The sequence below is a fragment of the Galeopterus variegatus genome, unplaced genomic scaffold, assembly GCF_000696425.1.
Source record: "Galeopterus variegatus unplaced genomic scaffold, G_variegatus-3.0.2 Scaffold1676, whole genome shotgun sequence".
Classification (NCBI taxonomy): domain Eukaryota; kingdom Metazoa; phylum Chordata; class Mammalia; order Dermoptera; family Cynocephalidae; genus Galeopterus; species Galeopterus variegatus.
Window position 1 is genome coordinate 99,325 of NW_007727787.1, and position 26,571 is coordinate 125,895.

Here is a 26,571-nt window from a genome sequence, read left to right on the forward strand (position 1 = left end):
CGGGAAATGCAAATCAAAACCACACTGAGATACCATCTCACCCCAGTTAGGATGGCTAAAATCCAAAAGACTCTGAACGATAAATCCTGGCGAGGTTGTGGAGAAAAAAGAACTCTCATACATTGTTGGTGGGACTGCAGAATGGTGCAGCCTCTATGGAAAATGGTATGGAGGTTCCTCAAACAATTTCAGATAGATCTGCCATATGACCCAGCTATCCCATTGCTGGGAATATACCCAGAGGAATGTAAATCATCAAGTCGAAGGTATACCTGTTCCCCAATGTTCATCGCAGCACTCTTTACAATAGCTAAGAGTTAGAACCAGCCCAAATGTCCATTATCGGATGAGTGGATACAGAAAATGTGGTATATCTACACGATGGAATAGTACTCAGCTATAAAAAAGAATGAAATACTGCCATTTGCAGTGACATGGATCGACCTAGAGAGAATTATATTAAGTGAAACAAGTCAGGCACAGAAAGAGAAATACCACATGTTCTCACTTATTTGTGGGAGCTGAAAATAAATAAATAAATACACAAGCAACCAGTGGGGGGTGGTTAGAAGACACAACAATTACAATTCCTTGAAGTTGATACGACAAGTGAACAGGAAGGATATTGTTGGGTGGGAGGGGGGAGAGGGAGGAGGGAGGGAGGTTTCGGTGATGGGCCACAAAAATCAACCACATTGTATATCGACAAAATAAAAAAAAATGTTTTCCCGGTTTGTGGCTTGTTTTCTCCTTCTCTTGGCAGTGTCTTTGACAGACCGGAAGTTTTTTATTTTAATGAAGTTTAACTTATCAGTTTTTATTTTCATGGATTGTGCCTTTAGTGTTGTGTCTAAAAAGTCATTGCCACATACAAGGTCACCTAGATATTCTAAGTCATCTAGGAGTTTTGCATTTTACATTTACTCAGTCATTTTGAGTTAGTTTTTGTGAAAGATGTAAGGTCTGTCTAGTTTCATTGTTTTGCATGTGGATGTTTAGTTGTTCCACCACCATTTGTTAAAAACACCTTTTGCTCCATTGTATTGCTTTTGCCCCTTTTGTCAAAGATTAGTTGATGATATTTATGACAGTCTATTTCTGAGCCCTCTATTCTGTTCCATTGGTCTGTTTGTTCTTTCACCAACACTACACTATCTTGATTACTGTAGCTTTGTAGTAAGTCTTGATGTTAGGTATTATTAGTCCCTCCCATTTTGTTATTTTCCTTCAATATTGTTTTGGCTATTCTGGGTCTTTTGCCTCTTCATGTAAACTTTAAAATCAGGTTGTCTATATCCACAAAATAACTTGATGAGATTTTGGTTGGGATTGCATTGAATCTATAGGTCAAGCTGGAAAGAACTGACATCTTAACAATATTGAAGGGCTGGCCCGTGGCTCACTTGGGAGAGCGTGGTGCTGATAACACCAAGTCAGGGGTTAAGATCCCCTTACCAGTCATCTTTAAAAACAAACGAACAAACAATATCGAGTCTTTCCTATTCGTGAACTTGGAATATCTCATCATTTATTTAGTTCTTTGATTTTTTTCATCAGAGCTCTGTTATTTTCTTCATATATATCTTATACATTTTTCATTAGATTTATACCTAAGTATTTCATTTTTGGTATTGCTAATGTAAATAGTATTGTGCTTTTAATTTTAAATTCACTTGTTCATTTCTGGTATTCAGGAAAGTGATTGACTATTGTATATTAACCTCATATATAACCTTTATTAGATCTAGGGATATTTTTGTCAGTTCTTTGGGATTTTCTACATAGACGGTCATGTTATTTGTGAACAAAAATAGTTTTATTTCTTCCTTCCTAATCAGTATACCTTTGATATCCTTTTCTTTTCTTATTATATTAGCTTGGGCTTCCAATAGGGTGTTGAAAAGGAGTGGTGAGGGGACATCCTTGCCTTGTTCCTGAGCAGGCATCTTTTAAGATGGTGGCACTTTGAGAGTTCTGGATACTCTCAAAATACTGTCTCCTGTGGAAAAGTTATTTCCTGGGTCCTTATCCTGACAATGCAGATGCTATTTATAGCATCCCTATTTATTGATTGACTGCTCTCCCATGTCTGGAGACCATGATGCTAGCTGGTTTTTCTGTGGGCTGATGAGAGTTAAGTGTGTGTATGTTTACCGTTAAATCCAGGGTGCTCAAAAAAACTGTTCTGGCAGGTACTAAGTCTAGAGTTCATTTCCATTATGAGCAGCAGTGAAGAACCAAAGTAAAGTTTTATTGTTGGCACAGTTGTGATGGGCAGCCTGCATTTCTGTGGCTCTTGTTCCTTTTGTCTTGTTTAACATGTGCAAAATTAAGAAAGGGAGCTGTAGCATGAATTCTAATTTATATTAATGTAGAGAATGTTGGACAAGAACATGGGCTTTGGAGCCAGACTGCTTGGGTTTGAATCCCTACTTCATTTATTATGTGTATAATATGACTGTGCTTTGTTATCCTTTTCTGTAAAATGGGGGAAATCTGTAAGATGAAATGATTAAGTTTAGTAAAATTACTAAAATTTACTCGTAAAGAACTTTGAACACTATCTGGCACAGAAATATTCAAGCTGTACTCATACTTATTATTGTTGTTACTAATAACACAAACACTTGGTTTTCTTTCAGAATTGAGCACTTTGCCAAAATCTACAGTCAAAAAATTGGCATCAAAAAGGAAGTTCTTTTGAAAACCTTGTGGGGAGATTATTATATAAATATGAAGGCTAAGAAGATTATGAAGGTTGATCAGGTAATGTGATATATGACCCTTTTGATTGTTGATCACATTTTGCCCTATAAAAACCTGTACTATAATACCTTTAATAGATGTAATTTAGCTTTAGTTTATTCAGGTGAGTTCTTGAGAGATTTTTTATTTTACTGTATATAATTGGGAAAGGCATACAAGTCTTATATCCAAGTATTGTTTATATAGAGTTCTTGGCCCTTTCAAATGTGTGTGTGTGTGTGTGTGTGTGTGTGTGTATATATACTTTTTTTTTTTATTTTTCCCTGTAGAGGACCAAAAATCTCAGGTCCTGGGCACTTGAAGACATATTTTGCATCTTGTGCTGTGTGTCTTCTTTACCACAAAGAGATGTCTCTTTTAGGCATCACTGTGTGGTCTACACTGTACTTCTAGTCTCACCTGAGGCCTTCTATCACTGCATGCTTGTCAACAGACAGTGCTGATGGGAAAAGTGGGGGTGCTCCCTGTAACCCATTCTTCTATAGATAGAGGTGATGTAGGACTACTGAGTCGTATAGCCTCCAAAGATACTTTTCTTGAAGCTTTATTTTTTTAATGTAAAATTCATGATTTTATGAATTCATTCTCATTGAAAATCATATATATTCCTTTTTGAAAGTACTCACAAGTATAAAGCCGCAACAAAGAAAAAAATCCAGATGCCAACATTGCTGGTGATGTGGTTTTAATTTCTTCCATTCCTTTTGGATAGATATATATACATGTGTCAGTTGAGATTATATTGTTTATATAATGCAGCTGCCTGTTTGCCTAATGTCATATCATGAACATCTTCCGTTGCCATTAAAAGCTTTCTATAAACAGTATATTGAAAGGGAAGTGAGATAGTTAAGTAGAAAGGAGCATGGCTTGAGAGTCAACTCTATGTTTGAATCTTGGCTCCACTACTTAATGAATCTGTAACTTTTGCCTCAGTTTTTTCATCTGTAAAATTGAGATAATAGTATTTTTTTCTTAGAGTAGTAATGATATGAAATAATGCAAGTAAACTCTTTTGTTGAACAGTTTCTGTCATATAATCACATTATTATTTTATTTTGTGAGAGCACCATCATTTATGTAATCATTCTTCTAAGATTGGACAGGGTTTTTTTTTTTTTTTTCAGAAAATGTTTTGATATTATAAGTAAAGCTCTGATAGACATCTTTATGCATAAATTTTTATGTCTTTATGATGACTTTTTTAAAAAAACAGGCATTTAAAGACAATCACTTTTAATTTCCTGGTACAATTACCAATTGCTTTTCAGAAAGGAGGTTTCAATTTATGTTCCCTCTCATGTGTAAGTGAGAATATATGTCTCAAGGTGCTCTTGCTATTAACTTTTTGCACAGTTCAGTAAGAGAAATGGTAGATTTTTTTTGTTTTTTATAAATTTTCCCGTCTTTGTGAACATTTTTTATATGTTTAAGAATATTTTGTATTTCCTCTAACATGACTTAGACTGAGGTCCATGGAAAGAACCTGCACATGCAGAGTGAAGTCTTAGCTCTTGGCTTGGGTGTTGTGTGTGGGTCTTTGATGGTAGTGGTGGGGCAGCTGCAGTTATATGGCTCCCAAATTGTCATATTGTTTGCAAAGTGCTTGGCTCCTTGAGGAAGAGAACAGTGGGTTATTATTGATTGTGGATTATTGACTGTTTAGAGCATTCTTCTAACTACTTTCAGCTATTTTACTGTTGCATAAATATTTCGGAGTAGAAATGAGACATATTGATAATAAAACATGTCAAGAATGAATATGTAAATACCTATCAAATGTTCAGGAATTTAAACCCATAAATTCTTTTGTACAGGCCAAAGGAAAGAAACCTTTGTTTGTACAGTTGATCCTGGAAAATATATGGAGTTTGTATGATGCTGTCTTGAAAAAGTAAGACTGTTATAAAATTGTTTATCTTTGGGCATCTTTGGGCAGTATAATTTGTCTTACTTTCCAGTTTGATGAGTCACACTTCAGAAAGCTGAGATAGTCCAAGAAAGTGAACGGAGTCTTTACAGATGAGTTGATTACAGGACTTGGAAACAATTTAAAGGAGTATGTGTAACCCAAGTAAAGAGTGATGGAGGAGAGACGGAGCAGCAATATTTTATAGAGTGCTGAGGTGAAGAGATGAAAGGATGGAAAAAACATCGGGCCTTTGTTTTTACAAACCTAATCTAAAAAAATAGTAATTATAGTAGGAAAGGTGCTTGATATCTAGGATCATTAGTGGGGAACTTGGGAAATAACTTGCCTGGTACAAGTGGGAAAAAAGCTTGCTTTGGTAAATTTACTTTCTGTTATTCGAGGGGGGAATAATGACTTTTTAGCATTTATTTGTGAAACCTCCTTGCCAATTGGCATGGTAGCTTGTTTTTAAGGAGATTGGAATGGTGCTTCATGGGAAATTTTAAAGAAGGGTTCATTTGAAAGTGTAAGAGTAGAGGTTGAGGAGTCCTCTGCTGTGGAAGGATCTCGTTCAATCATTTTAGCTTTTTTTTTTTTTGAAAAAGTAACACGTTAGGAAAAAAAATGTGTCAAATAATGTTGAGTTCCTTGTCTCTGCTGTTTGTTCATATCTGTACATGATTTTCTCCCACTGCCTCCAATTTTGTGTTTACTACAGGGATAAAGAAAAAATTGATAAAATAGTGACGTCTTTAGGATTAAAAATTGGAGCCCGGGAGGCACGACATTCAGATCCTAAAATTCAGATCAATGCCATTTGCAGTCAGTGGTTACCCATATCCCAGGCTGTTCTTGGTATCCTTTATTTTAATGGTTTTTAATGAAGTGGCTTTGATAAAAAGTAATGTGTTACTAGCAACCAGGAAATTCTCTGGAAATAACACATTCCAATTTATATTAAGTCTTCTCTGCTTATGTAGTGTTTTGGCTTGAAACTGTATTTAAAAATTAATATACTAATACTAATTAAGGTTAATACTAATTCTAATGAACATTCTTTTAAAAAGACATTTCTTTTTGTTTTTGTTTAGTAAGCATGTAAAAATAAAAATGTTTGCCGTAAGATTTATATATATGTAGATAATTTAGATGTTCATGTTAGATCACTGTTTCATTTCAAGGTCACATATAGCCAACCTGCTAAGCTCTATTGTCCTCATTTGTTCCATGAGCCTTCAGTGTCAGAACATCTGTCATGAGAATCTTGTCTGACCTTTGGAGAGCCAGTGAACTCCTTGAAATTGTATGCATATTTTGAGATGTGTTGAATAAAACAGTGTTGCCTTGCAGCCCAGGCATTTTCTGAATAGATATACATTGTTACCTCAGTATTTAGTGTATACAGTGAATCTCTGCCTTGGTGGATCGCACTAGCTTCAAGGTTTTGAGTCCTTAACAACAGACTTCAGCTATGGTGTGTCACAAACTTCCTAGTCCCCTTGATATTACAGCAGAGAGAGTGGAGAAACTGATGTGCACAGGATCACAAACATTTGACTCTCTTCCACCAGAAACTCAAGCACTGAAAGCAGGTGAGGTAAAGATGAACATGGAATGCACCATGTTGTTGATTGTCCTCAGTCCGGTCTGCTCTCGATCTATTTGCTGAATGCCAGTTTGCTAAATGACCAATTTGCCAGATGTCCAATTCCACAAAAAAACAATTTCACAAATGGCTATTTCGCCAGTTTTTGTTCCGCCACTACCCCCTACCAAAGTTTTTGTTTTGCTACCATTTTGCTCAGTCAGTGGGGTGGGAGACCAGAGACTCTGAGACTGCTCCCTCCTGCCCTAATCTTATTTTATAATCATGTTGTATTCTATCCTCCCAAACAGCTGGCATCACTACCATGGCTATGTCCCTAGGGACTGTGGAAAAGTGGTTGCAAGGCGCTGTACTGGTCATTAGAAACCCATGAGAGTGGGCCGGCCCAGTGGCGCGCTGGAGAGTGTGCTGCTTGGGAACGTGGTGGCGCTCCCGCCGAGGGTTCAGATCCCATGTGGAGACGGGTTCCCGCTCACTGGCTGAGCGCGGTGCGGGCGCAACGCCGAGGGTTGCGATCCCGTTGCCGGTCCCCGGTGCAGACGTGACACCGAGGGTTGCGATCCCGTTGCCGGTCCCCGGTGCAGACGTGACACCGAGGGTTGCGATCCCGTTGCCGGTCCCCGGTGCAGACGTGACACCGAGGGTTGCGATCCCGTTACCGGTCAGTAAAAAAGACAAAAAGGAAAAAAAAAAAAAAGAAACCCATGAGAGGCGGAGCTCCTATTCTGGGCTCTGTAGGCTCCATGAAATTTGTCTATGTATTTGCTGTCTCCAGTTCTTTTCTTGTCAATCTATTGAATTTGCAACCTCTACCCTCAAAGCTACTCCACTGCTGTTCTTAGAGTCACTATTAACACTCGCTTTGTTAAATCTAATGCCAGTTCTCAATCCTTGTCTGACTGGATCTGTTACTAACATTTGAGCAAGTTGATCACTCCTTCTTCCTTGGAGCACTTTCTTCCCTTGACTCCTAGGCTTCCTCATGTTTCTACTTTTCGTTTCTTTAATTTGCATACTTCCGTTCTCCACTCAGCTGTCTAAGAAGCATCTCAAACTTAACCTATCCCAAACTGGGCTTTCTGTCTTGTCCCTAAACCTGCTTCTACAGTAATTATTCCCATCTCCGTTAGAGGTACCTCCATCTTTTTATTTGCTCAGTTTGCAAACCTTGGAGTCATCTGTGGTTCTCATATTTATCTCATAACCCCACATCCAGTCCATCAGCAAATCCTGTTTTTCTTCCTTTGAAATATATCCAGAATCTACTACTTTCCAGCATTTCCACTTCTGCTTCCCTGAGCCAAGCACCTGTCATTTCTTACCTGCGGTTATTGTCCCTGCTTTTCCAGCTGATGTCCCTGCTTCTACTCCTGCTTCCCTTTAGTGCTTTCTCCACACTGCAGCCAGAGTGATCCTGTAGTCACTCTGTTCCTCAGAACTTTTCAAAGGTTTCCCTGGCAAAACTTCTGATATATGTTTAATTCTTACTTACTGTAGTTTTTTCTTGTTTGAATTTTATTGCTGAATTTTTTGTGTACAGATTATTTCGATGTGGGTTTTTAAAAAATTACTAACCAATGGTTCTGTTTCTCCAGTACAGGTTAAGAAAAATGTCAATATGTTGATATGAAATTGTGTTAAGATTTATATATTTAGGCAGTATTGGCATCTTTATGATATTTAATCTTAATTTATTTCTAAGAATTTTTTTCATAATACGATATTTTTGTCTATTTTATTTTCTACCTTGTTATTGTGGGGGGATTGGAAAAGCTATTGATTTTTATTTATTTTATTAACAAGCTACCTTGTTGACTGTTGACCTTTGTTAACATTCCTGAGTTCTGTCTCTTTTCCAGTGGATGTAAAGAAAAATTTATTAAGGCTTACAGTAGGTGATTAACTCCATTCCATAGCTTTAGCTCTGATGTAGAAACCCCTACCGACCCCCCATACTGTCAGTTTCGGTTTACTTTCCTCATTTCTGCCAGCTCTGTTTGCTCTTGCTCTACTATTCTTTCCTAGCAATCTTATATTTTCTAAATGGAATTTTTATCATAGTTGTAAAAAGTTATGGACTTCTTATGAGTTTAGATGATGCTGTGTTCTAAACATCTTAATTGTTTTCCAGAAAAATCTGGTTTTTTAATAATGGGAAAAAATAGTGACATTTTTACTTCCTGTTTGTTTAGCTTTTATGAAATGTGGAAGTGAGGATACTGATCCAGTCATTATCTTTGTTTCCAAAATGTTTGCAGTTGATGCTAAGGCCTTGCCTCAGAATAAGCCAAGGTAAGGAAAAGGGGAAAGTTGGGCTGGACTAGGGAATTGGCATATTTTGGTGGGGGCATAGTTGGGGTGTAGGTGGGAGGGCACAGATAATGCTTTTCCTCCTCAACCCAGAATTTGCATTGACCCAATCCCCAGGATAATATGCAATTGTATGGTAATGTATCCTTTTGTGATACCTCTGTAGAAGAAAGCTGTTGAAATCAGCTCTGTGATATTGAATTGAACTGATAGAAATTTTAAGAGTAGTTGTAGTAGTGGTAGTAGTAAGTTAACTTTTATTGGACATGTCAGGCAAGTTCTAATTTAAGCCTGCCTTGTTTCATCTAATTCTGACTACCTCAATGGAGATTATGAATGTGTGAGTGTATATGCTTCTCTGTGCGTGCACTATGTGTGTGCAGGGGCAGCGCATGTGGTAGATGGATTATTTCTCAATTTCCAGGGTCTTGGAGAATCTGTCTGTTCTACATCATCTGTTTTTTATATATATTTCCCTCCTTCCCATATCTCCTGCTTCCCCCACTAGTGTAGTTCCGGATCATCTCTTGTGGGAATGATTGTAGCAGCCTTCTAGCTAGTTCCCCTGCCCCAGTCTCTAGTTCTACCAGTCCATTTGCCATTCTTCCTTCAGAGTGATCTTTCTAACTGTGAACTATGATCTATCAACTATGAAGATATAAATCTCCTGCTTAAAAACCCTAATGATTCTCATTGCCTTGAGCAGTTTCGCCTAAAGTGTGAAGTATGCTGTTGGTGATGATTTCAGTGGTAATATTTATTTTAATGTGTATTGCCTATTTATGTTAAATGATATAACTTTTCTTTTTACAGTAATGAGATTTTAAATTTTATTGAAGTAAAAATGTTCATTTAAATAAAATATTAAGTAAATAATATGCATATTTAGCAAAAATCATGAAGGTGATGTGTGAGTGACTAAAGTTTTGGGATCACCAGCCTGTGAAATAAACTTGACTCACCTGAGTGGCATTTCAGACCCAGCACAACCTGACCCCAAACCATTTTTCAACTAGATTTTTGTTTCTATTTCTCTAGTATCCTATATTATTTCCTAAACAAATCCTGTGTCTTTACTTGTGCTGTTCTTCCATCTTGAAAGGTCCCTTTTCTTCTGATAAAATTGTGCTTACCCTTCAAGAGAAAGGTTGTATATTATTTTTTAGTATTTCCTAATGATTTGAATATAAGGGGTTTCAATGACTTCATCCTGAGGATAAATGAAGGAATAGATGACTGAGTGAGTAAAGAATGAATGAATGAATATCTGAATGAGGGAATGAATAGGTTGATGAGTGGATGAATGAATGAGTAGCTAAATGAGTAACTGAATGAGTGAATAGTTCAATGAATGAATATAATTATGTATTTAGGCTACTCCCACATTATATTTTAATGCTACATGTAGCAGTAATTTCTTGATATCTTAGGAGATTCAATTTTTGGGGGCCACTGGGAGTATCTCACAGGTTCTAGTGGAATCCTAGGGAATATGGGATAATTGGAAAACTTATTCTTGAGATTTCAAATACATGTATTTATATCATTTAAAATTTCTACATGCAGTCATCCTTTATTTCCTTGCTGAAGAATAATAGTATTATTATGCCTCTACTATAAGTTACATTTTCTTTGAACACTTTTCTTAAACATTAATCATATGTTTTCTTGATTTTAATATATTTATGGTAGTACACTTAATTCTGTTCCATTAGGTTTGTTGTGAGGTTGTCGCCCAGGAAAGGAACCAAACATTTAATTAAGAATTTTAACAGAGTCTTTATTAGCTGGCCAGCGACTGCCTCCCCTAGGTATTTTGGGAGAGCAGCAACTAGCTTTGGTCTAGTGGAGTTTATAAAGGCAAAAACCACATCCTGTTGGCGCACGAGTTTGTCCAGGTGCACTAAGTAAGCTAGGTAGCTAGGTTACAGAAGCTAAAAGTGAGCAATTAAAGCAATCAAGCATAAAAATTTTCGTTGTGTATGGTTCCTGTTCCCATGTAATGGTTCACTGTGTATGGCTCCTGTTTCTATGCAATGGTTTTTGTTTCTATGAGAAGGTCAGCGGTTTCTCACGTGGAGGGAGGTAGTCTGACAATAAGAGTGGAGCAGTGCCTTCCCAAGATGGCATTGGTATTGCTCAGGATTCTCTGCTACAGGTTGTTTTACTAATTTTATTTTTGTTTTTTATTTAACTAGTATCAGTTTCCGTAATTGTTATATAATAATATAGTGTTTTCAAGTATAACTGGGTAAGATCATCATCATTACCTTGCTGCTGTTCATCTTCTAGCTTATTTTTTTTTCCATGTAAGTTTTACTTTTTTAGAAATTAAGTAAATATACTATTAGAGGTTTTTTTGATAGCATTATAGCATTTTCATCTCTTCTATATTAGATCTACCAAGGCAAAAGCAACAGGGTGTTATGTGTTATTTTCCTTTAGTAGAGACTAGGATTTTTTTTTTTTTTTTTTTTTTTTTTTTTTGGTGGAATAAGAAGTCAGCTTTTATTCAGGAATTCCAGTGTGCTAAGGAGAGATGTTAGGCAAACCCATGTCTCCAGTAAACCTGAAGGAGAACGGCCAGACTAAAGCCATCTTCCCAGGAAACTTGAGGGAGAATGGCCAGACTAAAACCATCTCAAAGACTCAGATTTACCTGAGGGGTTTTTAAAGAGGGGGTTGAGGGAATGGAATATGGGAAGTGAAAAGCAGGAGGGAGGGGGATGTGAGCAGTGGGGGCTCTGAGCAAGGAGCCAGATGCAAGGTCTCATCAAGGCTTGGTCTAGTTTCTCTTCCTATCCTTGATGTGATCTTAGGTCCTGCTGGATCTTGATATGCTTTAGGGTAGAATCAGCATAGCTTTATTGATGTCTTCTTTGGTTTCTTGGGTCTGGACAGTATGTGTCCTGTGGCAAGTTTGTAACTCTAGGCTAACTGAAAAATAGCTTTATTTGAGTTACTTTAGTTCATGTTCTCTGTTTACTGCAGTAAATCATCCAGCAAATTTTTCAGGGAAGATTCTGGATTGACACACTTTCTTAACCTCTGCATATTTGAGAATGTTTTCTAGTTGCCTTTGTACAGAAATGATAACTTGGCAGGGTATATAATTCTTGGTTCAAAATTATATTTCTTTAAAACTCTGTAGATATTGTTTCATTGTCTTCTGGCATTAAGTTGCAAGAGAAAAATCTGAGATCAGCCTGACTTTTGCCCCTTTATAGGTAATTTGCTTTCTCTGTCTGGATACTTGTAGAATTTTTTCTTTATCTTGAAATTTTAAAATGTCACCAGAATATGTCTAGGTGTTGCTTTCTTTTTGTCACATTTTAATGGTACCCTGTGCACTTTTTCCATTTCTAGATCTAGTTTGTTCTTCAACTCTGGAAAATTTTCTTCAATTAGTTCCTTAATTACTGTTTCAGCTCCATTTGCTTTGTCCTCTCTTTTAGATATTCCTATTATGTATAGATTGTATCTCCTGGACTGGCCCTCTAGGTCTCTCTTTTTCTCCTCTTTTCTGATCTTGATTTCTTTTCTCTTTTTCTCTGTATTCTGTGAGACTTTCTCTTGTTTTGCGTTTACTTCAGTAATTTGATTTTGTAGACAATTCGGCTTGTATTTTCTTCTTTCTATTAACTCTATCAACTTCCTGTTACTTTTTGAGCTTTCTGCCCACTCCTCTGTCACTGCAGATAGTTCGTTAAACTCCTTTGTTATACAGTTCCTAAACCTTTCTATTTCTGGTGCTGTATCCGTTTGTTGAGGAAGCATTTTCTCAATTACTTAGCTCTGTTCCTTTCTTCTGAATGGCAGTATTATGACCTTTTCAGTAGCTCTTCTTAGCAACAAGGACCAAAAACGAAAGATTAAGGGAAGTCTTCCACAGCATGGAAAATAAAATGTCTAGGGTATGTTAAATAGTGATACGTGCTGAGGAGAAAAGCAGAGTGTGAAATGGGGGTATGAGATACCCACAAAGCCTAATTTTTCCCTGATTTAAAGAAAAGACTGTCCTTTACTCACTGCTCTACAGTGCCACTTTTGTTGTAAATGAAGTATCTAAGTATGTGTAGGACTGTTTCAGGGCCTTCTCTTCTGTTCTTCTGGTTTATCTTTGAGCCAAGATCACACTGTCTTAATTATTATAGCTGTCATTTTAATTTAATTACTTGCTTACTTACTTTAATTACTGTAATCTTAATTACTGCATCTTCATGATTGTTGGTTATTTTTGGCCCTTTGCATTTCCACGTAAATTTTGGTATCAGCTTGTCAGTTTGCACATGTACATGCACGTGCGTACACGCACACAGCCCGATGGAATTTTGATAGGGTTTGCATTGAATTATTGATCTATTTGGAGAGAATCGACATTTGTATCACGGAGAATTTCAATCTATGGATACATGCTATATTTCTCCATTTATTTAGAACTTCTTTAATTATTTCAGTAATATGTTATAGTTTTCTAGGTAGAGTTCTTGTACATCTTTATTGGAAGTATTCCTAAATATTAGGTGGTTTTTAATATGATTAAAAATGTATTTTTATACACTTTCATTTTCTATTGGTCTTGCTGATATTTAAGACTATAGTTGATTTTTGTACACTGATCTTTATATCCATTTATTCTCTTAATGATTCATTTATTCTTATGTTTTCTTCATAACTTTGGATTTTCTCCACAATATATCAACTGCAAATGATGACAGTTTTATTTCTTCCTTTTTCTTATTACACTGGCTGGGATCTCCAGTGCATCATTTAGAAATAGTGATAGCAGGCATCCTTATCTCCTTTCCAGTCTCTCAGAGGAAGCCTTCAGTATTTCTCTGTGAAGTGTGATCTTTAGGCTTTTTGTTGTTGTTTTTAAATTTCAGATTTGGGAATTCCCCTAACCCCTAATATGTCCTTGTTTTTATTTCTTTGTTTGCCTGTTTTCTTTTTAATCACAGTGGATGCTGAATTTTATCAGATGCTTTTTCTGCATCTATTTGAGATGACCATATGGTGTTTTTTTTTTTTTCTTTTTTTCTGTCAGTGTGGGAAATTACAGTAATTGATTTTTGTTTCTAAGAATAAAATATGTTTTTCCTTTGCCTGCTTTTATAAAATTTTTTCTTTGTCTTTTGTTTTCAAGGTGCCAAGGTTTGGCTTTCTTTGCATTTATTTTGCCTGTGAGTCATGGAGTTTATTAAGTATGACTTAATGTCTTTCTTTAGTTTTGGAAAGTTCTGAGCTATTATTTCTACTGGTATTACTTCTGGTATTCCAATTATGCATATGTTAGAGCTTTTCATCGTATCTCATTTATCTTTTCAAAATTTTTCATACTTTTTTTTCCCACTGTGTGCTTTAGTTTCTTTTCATTGGGTATATCCTCCAGTTTGCATATCTCATCTTAGTTTAGTCTGTTGTGGATTTCAGTTCTAGAATTTCCATTTTATTCTTTTTTATACTTTCTGACAAATCCTGTAATTTTGTGTCCTTTTTTTCCTTTTTTTTAAAATCAAGTGCCAGATGTTATGTATGGGAATTTTTAGAGAGAATTTGAGGCTCTGGATTATTTTTGTTTGTTTGTTTGTTTTTGGTTTTTTTTTTGCTTTGGCAAGCATCTAGTTTAGATGTAATCATCTTAATTCATTCGGGGATTGGGATGATTTAAAGCTGGTCATCAGTCCTTATAAAGGCTGGCTTATTTCTGGGACGTCCGTACTCCTGTGGGGTGGCTTGTCTTTCATAGTTCCAACCTTTTTCTTTGCTCTTCTCATCGTACTCCTCCATCTTGTAAATAATAATGATGATAACACTAATAATTGGCGGCAGTTTATTAGGCTCTTCTAATAGTCCTGCCTTACCAATGAATATGCCATTTAGATTTAACAACAATTCTGTAGTAGAAGTATTTAGTGTTTCAGTTTTACTTGGGATAAAATTAAGGAGCCTTAGAAAAGAAGTAAGTAATGTGCTCGAGGTCACATAGCTTGAAGGAAGCTCAAAAACTATTTGAGTACAGGTCTGTTTAGCTTTGAAACCTGTGGTCTATGATTTCTCTTTGTAAATCTGCCCTCAGTCATCCTGTATGGCTTTTCAACCTCTACCCGTTCCTCAGTCTAAGCAGGCACACATCCAACCCACCTGCCCTTTTTAGATTCTAGGCCTTTGCTTTTCCTGTTCTCTATTGTAGTTTATCAGAAATTCTTGTTGAATTCTCACCTGATGATGAGTACCTATTAGTTAATATTCTGTTTGGAGTTTTTCAGGCAGTCCCTCTTTTCCTGTATCCCTGAGTCTGTGTATTGCTTCCTTCTAGAGAACCAGCTTGTGGTAACAAGATGCCATCTTTAAACAGATGCCACTTTTCTTTTTGGTTGCTTACTTCCCATCATCTCAGCTATCTGGTAGTGTAGTTACCTGTGGAACCAACTGCAGCCAGCCCCTCCACCAGCCCTTTTTCTGACACTCCCCTGCCCCTTGACCAGTTTTACAAAGGCCAAAGCATGGCCATTTCGCATGGAATCCTGAAGTTGGATGGTTTTGTGTTCTTGCCTCTTTTCCTTTCCCTTCCAAATTCATCTCCCAATGTGACATTTGAATCTCCAGTTAACATTCTCACTTCTGGTCTCCTTCATCTCTAGTATTAGTAACTACTGTCCCTTCAGGAATTATCATCCATAGTTAAACTATATCCTAAATAATTCACCTTTTCCCTTACTAGTAGAGCTGTTTATTTTTTGCAAATAAGTTCCTCTTTTTTCTCAACCAATACTGGAATCACAGTGGATACCTTGTATAAGTCCTTTCTGAATTCTCTTCTGTCTGCTTTCTTCTTCTCTACCATCACTTGCAGTGCCCACAGCAGTGTCTGGCATAGTAGTTGTTAACTGGATGGGTGGATAAATACATAAATAGATAGCAAGTATCTGTACATTTGATGTTAACTCAATAGCTATAAATGCCGATTTATTCCAGACCATGTCATGAATTTTGGCAGATGAGGACTTAATACATGAGGTGAACAAATGTGCTTCTTTTTTAACCAAAGCTAAAATGAAATCACATTTACTTAAAATGGTGATTTTATCATCTTTAATTCCTTCTGAATGGAAGACATAACCTGGTGATAATGAACACAGAGTTTGGAGCCAGACAGAGCTGCCTTTGAAATATAATCCCTCCATTTAATATCTGTGTGACTTCAGGTCAAGTTAGCTAAATATTCTAAGTCTCCATTTCCTCATGGAAAATAGGGATATAGTATATACTTCATTTAATTATTTTGATAAATTTCTGTTTTATATGTAAAGTGATTAACACAATGTCTGGATCATAGTGATAAGCCCATTGGAAGAGACTGTTTCTCTTCAGATGCTAACAGGTGTCTCAGGTATTTTTTCCTCCCTACTCTAATAATAATACTGTGTTTTGCATTTATATTTATTTTTTTCCTTTTTTTGTCTTTATTCGTGACCGGCAACGGATCGCAACCCTCAGTGTCGCGCCCGTACCGGACCGGGACCGGCAACGGGATCGCAACCCTCGGTGTTGCTCCCGCACCTCGCTCAGCCAGTGAGCGGCCGGTCTGTATGTGGGATCCGAACCCTCGGCAGGAGCGCCGCCGCGCTTCCCAAGCGGCGCACTGTAGCAGTGTGCCACTGGGCCGGCCCTTGCATTTATATTTCAATTCATACTTTTCAGATACTTTTATGAGTTTTTAGCAAAACTCTAGAAACAAGGAAAGTTCTTTAAGGATTGGTTGAAGAAACAGCTTAGGGAAGAGAAGGGTGAGAGGAAAGGCATAAATGCAGGTGATTCAAATGAAAGGAGAGGGAAGTAGATTTGTTAGATGTTGCTTCAAAGAATAGAACAGCAGCCATGGCTAGAAATGGTGAGGAAGCAGAGTTCATCCTATATTTGAAAGGCCTTCTAACATTTAAAGTGTCCTGTAAAGAGGAGCTTGTCTCTTGCAGTGGTGGTCAATCCCTCCATTGCCAGCAGTTTTGAATGCCTAATGTCAGACACCTGACCAAGCCAGTCTCAAGGATTGGTCTCACATTTTTGTATCCTACTGCACAGCCCTGTTACCTAGAGTGGAATAGGTCTAAATAAAAGTGCCAACCCTTAGAACTGATCTCATCCATTTTGAGAGTTAGGTGCTAAGGAAGGCAGGTGGGAAGTCTTATCTAGCAGGCAGGTATCTGAAGTATATAGCAGTAGACAATCAGTGATGTAAGCAGTCACCTTCCAAGTGGGCCAAATGAAGTAAAAAGGTGGAAGGGGTTTTAGGGAGCTTGGCATCAGAGATGTGGCCATTTACAAGGCAGGTGGGCAGTGCCCTTGCAGAATGGCTATCTGCATGGTTTCCAGTGCTTAAGGAGAGAGAAGGGGAAGGTGGCTTTGCAAGGTGGGGGATGAGGTTATCAGTCAGGTGTCAAATCAGAGATTGTTCAGTAAAGAAGGAATCATAATGTCAAAGGTGAGAGAGACAACACAGGAGGGAGACACAGGGTGGTTGGGAACAGAAAGAGTACAGCTTCCAGAGCTGGAGCATAAAGTTGGGACCAGAGCACTAGCCTGGGTGCCTTGATGCTTAGTTCCAGAGTATAGAGGTAAAAATGCTCAAATTCTGCCAACTTTAGGGCAGGGATTGGTCTTGCTCTTGTGTTGGGGTTGAGCATGCAGATGGGTTCATAAGGACCTCTACATGGGAAGGGAGCCATATCCTGGGAATTAGTCTACCTACCTGTTTTCTGCCTTCCAAACCCAAACTCCCAAACAGATGCCTATTTTTGTTCAACTTAGTGCTCCCCTTTTGTAAAGATCTTTTTAGTATTGAAGCTCTAATTACCTTTGCTGTGGCCTGATGGGCCTGAGGGTAACTTTTTAAGAAAAACAGCTTAATTATCTCCCCTGCTCTTCCACCCCCACTTGGTCTAACCCCCAGCAAACAGAAATACACACCCATACACTGCCTTTTCTGTGATGTTACTTCTTGGATCTCACACAATGGTTGATAATTGCAGTTTGACCTTTTAGTCCTACTAAATTGCCAGTTGTCAGCCTGACCTCAAACCGTTCTTCTTGAACTCCTAATCTCCATAAAGATATGTTTCTGTACTTGTGGAGAAAACCTCAATTTCTTATTAAGGCCTTATTCTTGTTTCTTTGCAGGGGTATTTGAGTCCTAATATCTGTTACTCTTTCTCTTCCTTCTCCCTGTTCTTTGCCCCTTCCAAAAGGAATATGGATACCTGAGAAAGGTTCCATGTTATTGTGCATGGTTCCACTTGGGGACATGGACTATTGCATGTCAGTTCATAAGCTCAGAATAGCTGGGGACATAGCTTTCTCAGAGAGAGCCTGATAGGTTCTCTTTCCTCTTGCTACAGCTAGGCACAGAACTTGGAGAAACCTGTCTGGAGGGGAGCTGGGACCAATAATCATCCAGTCATATCAATACTTGCTGTCTGCCTCCTTGGATAAACTGAGAGATGTTTGATGTTGCCAGATGATAACATATTTGTGATATCCTGTAGACCTCTTTCTCAAGAAGAAATTGCTCAGAGACGTGAGCGTGCAAGACAAAGGCATGCAGAGAAGCTCGCAGCAGCGCAGGGGCAGGCACCTTTGCATCCCACCCAAGATGAGAGTGCCCTTGAAACAAGTCCAAAGGGAGAAGAGCCAAGAGGTATAGCTTTCCTAAGTAGGATTTGGTGCAAAGTATTTGACATTTTGCTTAACCTGGGACACATCCTTTAGCTCTTGAGCTTTTAGTTTTAATCATAGCTTTTCTCAGTTTTCTTCTCATTCTTGGAGTTTCTTTCCTGAAACTGGTCCAAACATATCATATTTGCTGTTCCTTCTGTGTTTCCAGGCGGTTCCTGGACTAATGCGAGCATTCTTGGCACTCATTATCCTTTTGTTTCTGGCAGGTGATGAGCAACAGGTGGAAAGTACGACCCCTAAACCTGTGCTCCGGGAAGAAAACAACCAAGAGTCTTTTATTGCATTTGCTCGAGTGTTCAGTGGTGTAGCTCGAAGAGGAAGGAAAATTTTTGTCTTGGGGCCTAAATACAGTCCTGCTGAGTTTTTGCAACGGGTAAGTACTGGAAATAAAACATTAGTATGTTGTCTTAAGGTTCATAGATCTTTTCAATTTGGTTGGGATTGGTGATTGCCTTAATTGTAGATTTATTTTGTCTCTAGAAAGGCACACTTGAATGAATCAATATATCTCCTCTTTTATTGCTTTGGTAGCGTTTGGTGTACATGTCTCACTTAATAGTCTTTAGGAAACCAAGCCAATATGTGAACCAAGTTTGCTAGCCTTATTTAATTATAAGGCTTTTCTCTTCAAGGCAAAAAATCATCTTTGACTAGAGAAAAGAACTGATAAGAGTAGATGTCATACTGGAGTCAGGGCAATTGCAGATTTTTGAGAAATATGGAGATCCAGAAGCTAGGTGGCTCAGGCCAAAGGAGTGGGCAGTGAGCAGGTGATAGGCAGCAGTTGCATGGTAGGCAGGTCATAGAAATCTGGTCAGGAGAGTTTGTAAGCAGGTGAACAGCCAACGTCCAAAAGTGTGTGAGCCAAAGGGGGAAAAAAAAAAAGTCACAGACTAGAGCTGTCTCAGAACATTTTTAGAAGTAAGCAAGGTATATACGTCATAATTAAATAATAAAGGTCATAGGATGAAGTAGATGCCGGAGGTCCAGGTAGCCAGTCTGGATCAGCAGGAAGCAGTAAGTTAGGAACTTGTTAGTCAGTAACGTGAAGCATCATGAGCAGAAAAGCACATGCTCCTCCCTGATTGGGAAGTAACCTGTCTGCAGGTAAACTGTGGAAGCTACGCTGTTTGGCTCAAGTGAGAAAGAGGGAAGTAACAGTTGAAGAAAGACTCTGCCACCAGTTTTTTCTTGCCTTCAATGCTTATGCCATCAGTGTTAGCAATTTAATCCGAGGAGATTGCAGTGCTGAGTGGTGGTGAATCAGTCCTTGCTGGGCTGTGGCATGTTCTCAGTTAGCAAGAAGGAGCACAGCGCTTGGTGTATATAGGGTTATATTTTATAGGAGGCTGAAAGTGCTGTAATTATGTGTAAAAACCCATTTATGATTATCTTAACATCTTGGCTTGGACATAGTTGATTAGTTTGTTGTTTATCACTAAGGGTCAAGTGTCTGTTAATTTTCTTCTTTCTTTGCTCTCTAAGGTGTTCAGATGAATAAGAAGTTATTTAATGAAACACTGATTTATTGGGCATTACAAATTCCATAAGCACTCCAAATTATCTTCTGTACATAGTGTCTTTTTGCTTTTGTGGTGCTACAGTTTGAAATCAACTGCTTATTTAGCAAATGACTCAAGATGAAATGATAAAATGCATTGACAGCACAGATGACTCTTTATTTCAGTAGATGGTGCCCCATAAAGTTTAATTTCAATCTATTTTTTTTAAAAAGAAGTGTTTCAGACCTGTACCAGAATCGATCCCTACTTAGAATTTTGTGTTTATCTTTTGTATTATTTTTCTATTGCTGCATATTATAGATCACAACAAATTTAGCAGCTTAAAACAATATACATTTTATCATCTCACAGTTTCTGTGGGTTAATTCAGGCATGGATTAGCTGTGTTTTTCCTTAGGGTCTCACAAAACTGCAATCAGAATGTTGGCCAGGCTGCATTCTCATCTGAAGAATTTACTGGGGAAGAATCTGCTTCTAAGTTCGCTTAGGTTGTTGGCAGAATTCATATCTTTGCACCTGTAGGACTGAGGGCCTCGGATTCTTTCTGACCCTCAGATTCTTTCTGACTGTTGGCTGACAGCTACTCTCAGCTGCTAGAGGTCACCTATAGTTTCTTGTCATGTGGACTTTCCCAAATTGAAGGCTTACTTCATTAAGCCATCCAGGAGACTGTAGAATGAATCTACTAGCAAGACAGTCTGATGTTACAAGAGTGACATCCCATTACCTTTGCCATGTTTCATTGGTTAGAAGCAAGTCTCACAGGTCCCACTCACACTCGGGGAAGGCGATTACAACAGGAAGCAGGGATCATGGGAGGGGCACCTTTGGTTTGTCTGCCACATCCTTCTCTTGCTTTTCTTTATAGTTTTGCAACCTAGGTTTCTAAAGAACATATTTTTCTATTTGAATATTTTTGAACTTTTGAACTTTGTATAAATAGAATTTAACTGTGGTTATTCTGCTACAACTTGCTTGCTGGTTTTTTTTTTTTTACACTTAATGTTGTGAGATTAATCCAAGTTAATGTGTATTCCTCTAGTTCATTTATTGTTCACTGCTGCGTAGTATTCCATTATATAAATACACATTTTATTTGGACATTTTCCTGTTACTGTATATTTGGGCTATTTTCATTTTTTGTTAATCTAAACAATTCTACTTTGAATATTTTTGTACATTTCTTCTTGTACACATTTGCAAAAAATTCTAGGGAATACACCTATAGTAGAATTGCCTGGGTAATTCTTTAGCTTGACAGGATAATTCTAAATTATCCTCCACAATAGTTCTGGTTTGTACTCCCAGCATATGTTAAACAGTTCAAGTTGTTCCGCTTCCTCACGAGAATTTGCTGGTGTTGGGATTTTAACTTGTGCCAGTCTGATGGGTATGATATGATGTTTTGTAGTAGTTTTAATTTACCTTATTACTCTTTTAATTTGTTTATTGGTCAATCATGTTTTCTTCTATGAAGTTATCTCTTTGGGTCATTTCGCTATTTTTCTGTTCTGCTACTTTTTTTTTCTTTTTTTCTTTTTTTAAATACTGGGTTTTTCTATTTAGGAACTTGTTTTCACTTTCTATTTGGTATTCTTTAATGGACAGAGTTCTTAATTTTAATGTAATTGAATTCATCACTCTTTTCCTTTATGGGTTTTGCTTTTTGTTTCTTGTTTAAGAAAGTTAAAATTAGGAGTATACTAAAGTCATGAAAACTTTCTGTGCTTCCTTCTAAAGTTTAATGTTTTGTCTTTCATATTTAAATGTTTAATTCAGTGTTTGTGTATGGTATGAAGAAGGGATCTAGTTTGATTTTATCCTCATACAAATTCCAGTGGTTTCAGCATCATTGAATGTCCATCTTTCTTCACTAATCTGCTTTGTCAATTCTGTCATACATCAAATTTCACATGTACGTGAGTTTGTTTTTGGACCATTAGATTTCATTTTTTCTGTTAGTTCGTCACTGTCTATTCATTGTTGTCTTTATTCCTGAATGTTTTGATGTCTAAAAGGCAAACATCCTCTACCTTATTTTTCTTTGTGAGTATCTTATTTATTCCTGACTCTTTGATCCTCTGTAAAAGTTTATAGTCAGCTTGTTAGGTTCCGTGAAAAGCCTTGTTGAGACTTTTATTGGAATTACTTTGAATCAGTACATCTATTTGGCAGAAATCAACATTTTGTAGTATAACATCTTTCACTCATGAATGTGTTAAGTTTATCCATTTATTTGGGTCACTTTTAATGATTTTCATTGAGGTATGTAGTTTTCTTCGTAAAGATCTTCAATTGCTTTTGTTCGACTTATTCCTAACTATCTTATATTTTGTTGATATTCTAAAAGTTACTGTTCTAAATTTTTTTTTCTGGCTATTGCTGACCTATAGAAGTATAATTAACTTTTTTATATTGACCTTGTTTTTTTGCCATCTTGCCAAACTCTTATTAATAATAATTTATCTGTTGCTTGTTTTAAGTGGATGGTCATATTGTCTGTGGATAATTGTGTTTCTTTCTATCCAGTCCTTGAATTTTTTGTTTCTTTCCAATCTATCTTAGAGCTAACCTGAAGAGTTGTCATTCTGTCAGAACATGTACATTTAGATGGAGCGTGCCTCTGAAAGGCAATGATTTTCAATTTTCATGAAGTTTCCAAGTCTACCCTAATACAGGAGCCTCTCCATCCTCTGAGCCTTTATGAATTTACTTGCCTGTACTTTTTTGTCAGTTACTCTCTGCTTGTTATCTTTGTTAGTTATCTTTGTGTGTTTTATCTTAGGCATTTTTTCTCCTCATAGCATTAGCACAGCACCCTGGGTCTATGGGTACCAAGGATATGTTAGTTGGTTGGTTGATTGAGATGCTTTCTGGGCACTTGCATTTATATGGAGGATATATTTCCAAGACTTCACACAACTCAAAACTGGAATCATTCAAGACAATATTTCTGTAAGAATAAGTGTGATCCGGGGGGGCTCATAAATCTGTTATACTTGTAGCATATTTTTGCTATATATGTGCTTTGTCTTCTCATCTGTGTTCCTAATGTTTCACAGGATGCTCTCTTGTAGACTAACAACATAGCATATAAGAGCAGTTTTTGGCCTTTTTAATGGCATTTTTTTTACATCTAACTACCCTTCCAAAGTTTTTGATGTGTTAATACTAGGACCAGCCCTTGTGGAAAGCTTGAAGAACATTATAATAAAATTAAAACAATTTAAAATGATATTAGTAATAATGAGTGCTGAAATAATAGCACGCTAGCCAGTAGAACTGGTACATGACATTGTTTACAAGGGCTATGGGATTTAGCTAGAATGGTGCTACCAGGTCACAACAGAATTTATATTACTTAGCTATGAAGCTTATGATTAATTGGGAATCTGGGCAATTTTTTAATATTTGAAAGGTTTCAGTATTTCAGATTTTATACATATAATGATACTTAAAACACCATTTTAAAATTTGCATGTTTCAGGTTTGCTTGAAATGTGGATGTACTGTGTATCTTACTGATGAGCAAAAATAACTTTATAGGTACCAATTAATGCTTTCAAATGCCGCCAACTTGTCCTCAATAATTTTTCTTTACCCAGGTACCATTAGGCTTCTCAGCTCCACCAGATGACCTCCCCCCAGTCCCCCATATGGCATGCTGTACTCTGGAAAACCTGTATCTTCTGATGGGAAGGGAATTGGAAGATCTAGAGGAGGTACCTCCCGGAAATGTGCTAGGTAGGGTGATGCTGTGTATTACATGTGTACTCCATTCAGGGAGATTACCTGACATGTCACTAAAAATTTGGTTAAAGTTTTGAAGGGAGTAACTTTGATCTATTTTTTAGTTTGGTAATTTTTTTTCTGCTGTCCTTAACAGTGCATTTGAGTAAGCAGCATGTGGATTACTTGCTAAATTAAGGTAGCTCTGTTTTAAGAATGTACTGCTTTAAGTAATCTGTGAATGTTCTGTCCTAAGCTAGGGTTGCATTTAGTTAGGAAGAATAGGGGGAGTTCCTGTTCACATAAAATCAGACTAGATGACTAAGACATTTCTGGTTCTACAGGCTTGATTCTAAATTGTTGGAAACTATTCCGATGCAAAGCCCTGTTTAAACTCATTGCTTTTTTCAATGCTTTTTATCCTTTGAGTATTGCTTTCTTTAACAGTAGTTGATTATCAGTTTATATCCATAAATATTGTTCCTCATTTCTTTAAGGTTTGTTACTTACTTCACTTCTGCCCCTCACCTGCAGAATTCACTTTTTGAGGTCCTTAGTGCAACTCTAAAGATTCAGATTAAGGAATTTCTCTTGGATCATCACAGGAACCAGAGTTTACTGTAAAATGTTGTATCCCATTATACTGTTTAGATTCTGAACCCTTGGGTCATTGTTAGCTATAGAGTTATTTATTGGGTCATTGCTTGGGCTGGGAATTTAATTTTTAAAGAAAAGGTTTAGGATCTTGGTACAAAAGCTAATGGTTTGTCTGGATTTTGTGGAATTTAATCCAAGAAATTTGCCAAAGCATTTTGCTACTCTCTTACAGAGATACATTCTTTTCTTTGTTTGTTAATTCATTAAATGAATTTTTTGACATGAAATTAGTAGAATTTCTAGCTTCTTGGCAGTGTTACCCATTCTTTTCCATCCCTTTGGAAAATGCCATAGAACCTTAATAATTGATGTAACTTTATGAGGTACCACAACTAATTTTATCAAAAAGGACATTGGAAGAAGAATGGAAAACACCCTATTTCTGTTCATAAGCCTTCCTTGGGATTGCTGTATTGCTCAGACTCCAATTTGTTTCTTAAATGGGACATGAGGTGGGAGATCTCCATCATGATGCTCAAGTAAAATGAAAGGTATTCTGTTGAGTGAATGGTTTTTGTAATACTGCCTGGTGTTTGTGTCCTTTTTCTGATAGAGGTTGCAAATGTGGCATGTATTCTTTTCTGGATTCCTTTTTTCTGTTGCCGTTTTTCTAGATGTTGTCCAGGGCTGAAGTTAAGTGGTATGTAAGGAGGGAAACGATATCTCTCTCATCTGCCTCCCAAGGCAGCCTTGGCCCTGCCGTCTACTACAGGGAGACCTACTACAAGCTCACACTTTTCATTTTTTCTTGGAAAAAAGAGATATATCTTACTCTCTTTTGTTGTGGGGTGGTGATAGGAGCCGGGGTGAGGGTAAAGGTGATTAACACATTTTGTTTTACCAAATTTACCTATATAAGAATAAGCCAGATGGACACACCACTTTGGGAAAAAATGGCTTGAGAAGGGTGATGGAGTTTGGATGTGTTGTCCCCTCCAAAACTCATGTGGAAATTTGATCCCCAATGTGGCAGTGTTGGAAACTGATTGAATCATGGGGGCAGATCCCTCATGAATGGATTAATACTCTCCCTGGGGGAGGAGGGATTAATTAGTGAGTTCTCGCTCTATCAGTTCCCGTGAGAACTCGTTGCTTAAAAAGACCCTGGCAGCTCCTCTCTCTCTTGCTTCCTGTCACCATGTGATCTTCACGTACACTCTCCCTGGGGGAGGGGAGGAGGGATTAATTAGTGAGTTCTCGCTCTATCAGTTCCCGTGAGAACTCGTTGCTTAAAAAGACCCTGGCAGCTCCTCTCTCTCTTGCTTCCTGTCACCATGTGATCTTCACGTACCCGCTGGCTGCCTGCCACTTTCCGCCATGAGTAGAAGCAGCCTGAGGTCCATGCTAGATGCAGCTGTCCCAGAATCATAAGCCAAATAAATCTCTTTCCTTTATAAATTACCCAGTCTCAGGTATTTCTGTTATAGCAACACAAAATGGACTAAAACAGAGGGAAAGCCAGATTTATATTCTGTAAGATTAAGATTGTATTTTTATTTTTATTTTTTTTAATTTAATTTTATTTTGTCAATATACAATGTTGTTGATTATTGTGGCCCATTACTGAAACCTCCCTCCCTCCTTCCCCTCCCTCCTCCCTCTCCCCCTTCCCTGCCAACAACCTCCTTTCTATTCGCTTGTCCTATCAACTTCAAGGAATTGTAATTGTTGTGTCTTCTTCCCCCGGCGCCCAGTTTATTTGTGTATTTATTTATTTGTTTTTAGCTCCCACAAATAAGTGAGAACATGTGATATTTCTCTTTCTGTGTGCCTGACTCGTTTCACTTAATATAATTCTCTCAAGGTCTATCCATGTTGCTGCAAATGGCAGTATTTCATTCTTTTTTTATTTATTTATTTATTTATTTATTTATTTATTTATTTATTTATTTATTTATTTATTTATTTATTTATTTATTTATTTATTTATTTATTTATTTATTTATTTATTTATTTATTTATTTATTTATTTATTTATTTATTTATTTATTTATTTATTTATTTATTTATTTATTTATTTATTTATTTATTTATTTATTTATTTATTTATTTATTTATTTATTTATTTATTTATTTATTTATTTATTTATTTATTTATTTATTTATTTATTTATTTATTTATTTATTTATTTATTTATTTATTTATTTATTTATTTATTTATTTATTTATTTATTTATTTATTTATTTATTTATTTATTTATTTATTTATTTATTTATTTATTTATTTATTTATTTATTTATTTATTTATTTATTTATTTATTTATTTATTTATTTATTTATTTATTTATTTATTTATTTATTTATTTATTTATTTATTTATTTATTTATTTATTT

The 26,571-nt window shown here is 36.7% G+C and overlaps 1 protein-coding gene across 2 annotated transcripts in view; it reads left to right on the forward strand.

Annotated features, from left to right (window-relative positions):
* The window catches only part of EFTUD1 (elongation factor Tu GTP binding domain containing 1), a 168,920-nt gene that overhangs the window by 38,290 nt on the left and 104,059 nt on the right, over nt 1-26,571 (forward strand). For both annotated transcript variants that reach the window (XM_008578389.1, XM_008578391.1), the window contains exons 7-14: nt 2,643-2,766; nt 4,584-4,660; nt 5,397-5,533; nt 6,148-6,270; nt 8,477-8,576; nt 18,137-18,288; nt 18,533-18,699; nt 23,455-23,593. In XM_008578389.1, the coding sequence (XP_008576611.1) occupies nt 2,643-2,766; nt 4,584-4,660; nt 5,397-5,533; nt 6,148-6,270; nt 8,477-8,576; nt 18,137-18,288; nt 18,533-18,699; nt 23,455-23,593 (1,019 nt within the window). The remainder of the gene's footprint in view (nt 1-2,642; nt 2,767-4,583; nt 4,661-5,396; nt 5,534-6,147; nt 6,271-8,476; nt 8,577-18,136; nt 18,289-18,532; nt 18,700-23,454; nt 23,594-26,571) is intronic.